This window comes from Pygoscelis adeliae, unplaced genomic scaffold (genome assembly GCF_000699105.1).
Source record: "Pygoscelis adeliae isolate BGI_AS28 unplaced genomic scaffold, ASM69910v1 Scaffold287, whole genome shotgun sequence".
In the NCBI taxonomy this organism is placed as follows: Eukaryota; Metazoa; Chordata; class Aves; order Sphenisciformes; family Spheniscidae; genus Pygoscelis; species Pygoscelis adeliae.
This window is the reverse complement of record NW_008825154.1, coordinates 41,309-47,719: the sequence shown is the minus strand read 5'-3', so window position 1 is coordinate 47,719 and position 6,411 is coordinate 41,309. Positions and strand designations below refer to the sequence as shown.

The 6,411-nt window shown below is 56.0% G+C and overlaps 1 protein-coding gene across 1 annotated transcript in view; it reads left to right on the top strand.

Annotated features, from left to right (window-relative positions):
* TNFRSF6B (tumor necrosis factor receptor superfamily, member 6b, decoy) overlaps positions 1 to 6,053 on the top strand; it is a 6,588-nt gene extending 535 nt beyond the window's left edge. The window contains exons 2-5 of the mRNA XM_009328431.1: positions 102 to 480; positions 2,735 to 2,777; positions 2,809 to 2,960; positions 5,776 to 6,053. Of these exons, the coding sequence (XP_009326706.1) occupies positions 102 to 480; positions 2,735 to 2,777; positions 2,809 to 2,960; positions 5,776 to 6,053 (852 nt within the window). The remainder of the gene's footprint in view (positions 1 to 101; positions 481 to 2,734; positions 2,778 to 2,808; positions 2,961 to 5,775) is intronic.
* The last annotated feature ends 358 nt before the right edge of the window (positions 6,054 to 6,411 follow it).

Genomic DNA, 6,411 nt, shown 5'->3' with positions numbered 1-6,411 from the left:
ATCTACGACGGTAACGGACGCTGTAACGCAGCAGCCGTGTTTGCTGCTTCTGCCTCTGCGAGAGGCCGAGCTAAGGGCTCTTTGCACTGTCTTTGCTGTAGTGGATGTTTGCCCCTCTCCTCCTTTTCCTGGCTGAGCTCGGCTGCGGCGCCCAGCCCACTTACCAATGGAAAGATGCTGTGACAAACAAGAAGCTCACCTGCCAGCAGTGCCCGCCGGGGACCTTCGTGGCACAGCACTGCACCGGGGACAGACAGACGGTGTGCGAACCCTGCCCGGATTTGCACTACACTCAGTACTGGAACTACCTGGAGAAGTGCCGGTACTGTAACGTCATCTGCGAGGAGAAGCAGGTGGAGGTGCAGCAGTGCAATTCCACCCACAACCGCGTCTGTCAGTGCCAGGAGGGCTACTACTCGGAGATGGAGTTCTGCATCAGGCACTCCGAGTGTCCGCCGGGCTCCGGCGTAGACAAACTGGGTAAGTAGCCTAGCCGGGTGGCTGCGGCAGCGGTGTGCGAGCTTGCGAGGCTCTTGTCATCCCGAAATCTCTGCTGGAGCTAAAAATCAAGGAGAAAGCAGCCGATGATTGCCCGTAGCCTGACTTTACTCCCTTTTTGCTTACCAGCGCAGTGCTGTCCTTGCTGGCGTGTGAAACTGCTCCTGGCCTCTTTTCCAAGGAACGGTTTGTTTGGGTTTTCCCCCGCTTTCGCTTTGAAAGCCTTTGAGATCCCGCAGCGCCACGCTTAGATGGGACCCGGCAATCCTGGTTGCCTGCTTCACCTGCCGCAGCAGGCAGAGCCAGGCCGTGATTCACCCATCCCTGGAGCAGCAGCTCGCCCTGCCAGGACTCTCGGCAGGTGGAAAGGTCCGAGCGGCTCCTGCTCCTCTGTCAGCTCCCTTCTCCTTGCGGGCAGGTAGCCAGGGAGTAGGGAACGCTAATTATCTGGACCGAAAAGGGCTGCTAATGATACAAGGGCAGGGCTGGTGAATGTGTGTAGCTCTGGGGTTGGGTTTTGCAGTTTTTATTGAGCAATTTTGAGAGGCTGTGTTCAAAACACAAAATGGATACATGGACAGGTTCCAAAGCAGTAAAATCAGCCTTGTTTCGATTCACGTCTGAGGGAGATTCACGAGTCCGAGACTCCGTCCCCTGGTGAGATGTAAGTCACGAGAGATTTTAGGGGGGTTATTTTTCTGTTGTTTCCTCAGCACAAATTTGTCTGGTCCCCTAGTTGCCCCCATTTGTACGTGTGCAAACTTTCTAAAAATACAAGTTGCCTGCGAGCAGGTTTCCCTCTCACTCTCCTCTGAATCACCGAGGACCGGGCTCTGTCTGGAAACTACAGCTGGTTATAATAAAACAGCCTGGGCAGCATCAGCAAAACCAGCATTATCTTGCTTGATGCTTTGAAGTGTGGAGGCTTTTGAAGTCCTTCCGTGCACGGCACAGAAGAGCTCCAGGCTTGCAGGCCAGAGGAGGAATGCCTGTTGTCTTCAGCTGATGCTTATGGTTGAGGTTTGGGGTTTAATTTTTCTATAGGACGTGACCGTTATAAAATGCGGTAACGCAGCAAGGGTGAATTAGGTCTTCAAACAACGCGGGGAAACCCTTTGAAATTAAACATCAAATTTGGCTGGAGGGTTGGCTGTAGGACTGAGGAGCCATGTGAGCAAGCTGGGGCATTTGAGGAGAAGCTCATTTTTTGTTGTTATTATTATTTATTTACAAATGGCTTCTTGTGTGGGGAATGATGGCACCCCAGCCCAGACATCTGAACCCCACAGCAAGGACCAGATATCCAGCGTGGGCGGGCAGAGCCCTGGGGCTGTGAGCGCTTGTGTCTGGACGGGGATGACGTGGACCCTGTGATTGCGGGGCCGTGGGCAGACCTCGCTGGCCTTGGGGTTGGACGGGTGCTTTGATCTGTGTGCGGTTCCTCCGGGGACGTGGGCTTTTGTGGATTTCCCATGTGCAAATATTGACTCGGGTGGTGTTGGGTTCATCAGCTGAGCCGGCTAGGACATCTCCCAGTGAAGCCAAAGCGATGGCCTGAAGTGGGTTGCAACAGGATAGAAACCTTGCTTTTAACTAGATAAGCGAAGAGGAGATGAAAAGGGGTGTGATATTTGCTCCCGTCAGGGCCGCTCCTTCTTCTCCCAAGGAATGTGCAAGACACCCTGTGGTGCGATCTCGCTCACGTGGCACCGTGCCTGTGAAACAGCAGCGGGTCTGGCCCGGAGCCTGGGTGGGAAACTGCAGCGCTGCAGAAGCGAGCAGAGCTTTCACCTTCTCAGCGACTTTTACTTTCACTTGCCCAGGAGCTTCCTGACTCTGCTGTGAATCAAAGGGCTGGTCTGGCACTCAGCTCACCCATTGTCCCAGCTGGTGTCTCCTACCCAGGAGGTGGCCCTCTTCAGTAGCAGATGAGATCTGGGTGGGTTAGGGTGGTGTCCGGAGGCTGGTGACAATTTATCAGCACGTGCCAAAAGCTTTGGTTTGGGAGATGACTGGGGAAAGCGTTGCTGTTTGCCTTACAAGTGGGTGCACGCTTCCCAGGGGAGTTGCAAGCAGCGATCATTTCCAAACCATCACCCTCGTGCTCGAATTGGTGTCTGGCACTCCTTGCCCTGCCGGCATCGGCCCCAGCGCCAGCCCCTTGCCAGCTCGTCACCGCGGAGGAGCGTGGCTGGGGGGGGGGGGGCGGACGGTCCCCTTGCCTCCCCGCGCGCAGGTACCCCCTTCGAGAACACCCAGTGCCGTGCCTGCCCCCGCGGCTTCTTCTTTTCCCCCAACTCCAGCACCAATTTTTTTTTCCTCCAACTCCAGCACCAAGCCCCCCCAGCCGCACCAGGACTGCGAGCAGCAGGGGAAGGTGACCAACGTGCAGGGCAACCAGTATCACGACACCCTCTGCACCTCCTGCAGACTGGGGAGAAGCAACAGCACGCAGGGACCAGGTGAGCCGCGGCTCTGCGGGCGGAGGGGGGATGCCGGGACCACGAAGCTGCCAGGGCGAGAGCGAACTTTCTGGCGACTTTTCTCTACTTAGATGCAAAATGAGGAGAAATAGCTCGTAAAAGCATGGAGTGATCCACAATTAATAGTAATTATGGATAAAATATAGACTGTCTGCCGTCCTTCCCCTCCAGGGTCGGTCATGTAGGGCAGGGACAGGGTGCAGGGCTTAAGCAACGGCCACTGCTCAGCCAGGACAAAGATCTGGCAGTGAAGTCCCGCCAGCTCTTACCAGGGACTGGGATAACCGGGGACGCCGGGACACGAGGACAGTTTTGGCAGCCGTTCGGCTGTGACCTGATAGCTCGCAGTGATAACCGATGGCTGGCGGTCATGCAAACAGATGTGGTGTGAAGGGCTGTGCCACCCAGCTCGGCTCCTGGCATGCCTCCTGCGCTCACGTCTCCCGGACTTTCAGCCTATTTTCCAGGAAGCTTTTATTGCGGCCGCAACCTTGTCTCGTGCAGGTTGAACGGAGCAGAGTCCAAGGTTCATTGGAGCTGACATAGGGTGGATTTTGACCTGTTAGGTGAAAAAATAGAGACGTGGTGTCAACTGTGTCACCGTGATAGTGCAAACATAGCGCTGAGCCTCGGCGGAGGCTGAAGGTTGGGCAGGAGCCGCCAGCGGGCACAGAACATAGGATCATAGAATACCAGGCTGGAAGGGACCTCAAGGATCATCTGGTCCAACCTTTCTTGGCAGAAGCACAGAGTGAAGGAGCAGGGGACAGCGATGGGCTGGCTCCGGGGGTGCTTTGTAACATGCACCCCAACAAGTTAGGGGATGAGAAAAGGGACTGAAAACCATCTCGGGGGCCTGATGTCAGTTGAGGTGAGGCAGGCAGCCATTCCGAACCACCCGCTCTCACCTGGGCATCCAGCCAAGATACACGGGAGACAAATTCAAGGTGACTGATCTGGGTGCCAGTGAACCTGCACCCTTGGACTTCCCCCCAAAAAATAAATAAATAATTAATCGTAGAGCCATAGAACAGCCCAGGCTGGAAGGGACTTTGAAAGTTCATCGGCCCAACCTTTCATGGGGAAGGGAGCCTGGATGAGATTACCCGGCACCCTGTCCAGCCACGTCCTGAAAACCTCCAGCGACGGGGACTCCACTGCGTCCCTGGGGAGGTTGTCCCAGCGATTGACTCTTCTCACGGCAAAAAAATTAATTTCTTCCATCAAGACGAAGCTTGAGCTTCAATAAGAGCTTCTCCTCCCTGGTGACACAGCAAGGAGGCTGTTCCCCCCAGCAGCGTGCGAGAGGAGCTCTTGCCTTTCCATCCTCTCCTGGCACAGCCAGCGTGGGGCATTTCTCCTTACGAAGCCTGACTCATGTCACAAGCTCCTTGCCAGGAGCGTGATCCCGCCGGAGAGAGGAGACGGAAAGCTCTGTCGTCAGCGGGATGCGGTCCCGGGGGGGGGGGGGGGGCGGTCAGGTGAGAGCGGCGTCAGCAGCATGTGTGCTGCGGCTTGTTAGGCAACGGCACCCGTGGCCAGAACGGCCTTTCGGCTATTTATAGAGCGAGCGGAGACCCGTGAGCAATGGGAGCCGAGGGGTATTTTTAACTCTAGTTTGTCGTGATTTCACTGGGGAGGCACGTGGGCTCCTGCCTTCCTCCCTGCTGCAACGGCAATTGCAGGAGCAATTCAGTATAAACCCCGAGCTTGCAGGAGAGGCAGAGTCTGGGCAAGGGAGCCCGACCCACCCCACTATAACCAGCGAAACCGTACCCCGTTTACAATGGCACAAAAGTCTTTTCTTGACCGAGTAATCGTTTGGCCTTGATCTCTTGAAAATTCTTTATGATTTCATCCCTTATGCCGGACACGCTCCAGCAGCCCTGATCAGGGCTGCGCTTGGGGCTTGTCCTGTCCCGAGATGTAAGAATGTGCATGGGAAAATAGAAACTTTCAGGAAAAATAACGTGTAAATACTTACTGCGATTATTTCAGTTTTTCTGGAGTTTCCCTCTTCCCCTATTCCCCAGCAGGGAGGAGCCATGGGAAAAGGTATATTTACTTTTTTCAAAATTACAGGAACTTTTACACATTGTTTTCTAACTGCCCTGTATAGGAAGGGCTGCTGCTGGGAAATGCAGCCTTCCCCGCCTTCCAGGGCAGCTGGCTGGCAGAGATGGGCCTTGGCCAGTTCATGGTGCCGTACGTGGTGCTTTCCTCCTTCTTCTTCCTTCCAACCCCACTTTTGCCACTTGCAAAATGCTTATTCTGACCTGTTTGTTCCACTGCGTACCTGCCGGCGGCGCGAGCCGGCCATCCTCCCTCTTCCCCCTTGACTTAGGCAAAGGGTGAGCCCGCTGGAAGCCAGACGCTGCTGCATCCTCGGGCTGGGGCTCGCCCTCTGCCTGGGCGCCCGCCCGCATGGGCAGAGCTGGGCAGGCGGTCCCCAGCTCGTGTTCATGGATGTACGTGGCCGCGTGAGCTAAAATACCCTCCCGAATCTGGAAGATGGGTCGTGAGGGGCAGGTTTCCCGGCGGGGCTCACTGGGCTGGGACCCCTGGTCCGAGCCGTGGCTGGGGAGCAGTGCCCAGGTGAGGATGATATCATAGACTCATGGAATGGTCCATGAGTCCAACCCCCCTGCCGCGGGCAGGGACATCTTCCACTAGATCAGGTTGCCCAGAGCCCCGTCCAGCCTGGCCTTGAATGTTTCCAGGGATGGGGCAGCCACCGCCTCTCTGGGCAGATGTCCACGGAGAGGTTAACCTCCGGGCGGTTTTCTTCCACCAGCTCTAGGAGACGACGACTGTGAGCAAGCCATGATAGATTTTGTGGCATACCAGAACATCCCCATCAGAAAGCTGAAGCGCCTGCAGCAAATCCTGGAGCGCTCCCCGAGGAAGCAGGCGCCGGGGACCAGGGCAGCCATCCAGGAGAAGTTCAGGGCTTTCCTCACCCACCTGAAAGAGGGACACTACGAGGTCACCAAGGAGCTGCTGGATGCGCTGCGAGCCGCCAAGCTGCACTCCGTCGAGGAGAAGGTCCGCGAGCGCTTCCTCCTGTATTGAGAAAATGAACTGAACTTTTCGGGTGGTTTTTCTTTTGTTTTGTTTTGTTTTTCTTCTGTGGCTTCATTAATTTATTAATCTTTCCAAACCTAACTTGAAATGCAGCGTAGAGATGAGTGACGGGTCAGAGCTGAAGCGTGCTGTGCCAGCTGCGGCGGGTCCTGCTCTGCGCGCGGTTGTATCGCTGCCTCCGGGACGGGATGCGGTGAGCGGCAGCATCCCTGCGCCAGCGGCCGGGCTGGGAGCTCCCTGGGTGCTGGCCGCGGATTTTCCAGCACTCGGCAAGGGTCAATATTTTATCAGAAGAGAAACGTGCGGCCAGGGTCATTTTTTCTGGGGAAGAACCCAGCTCCCCCTT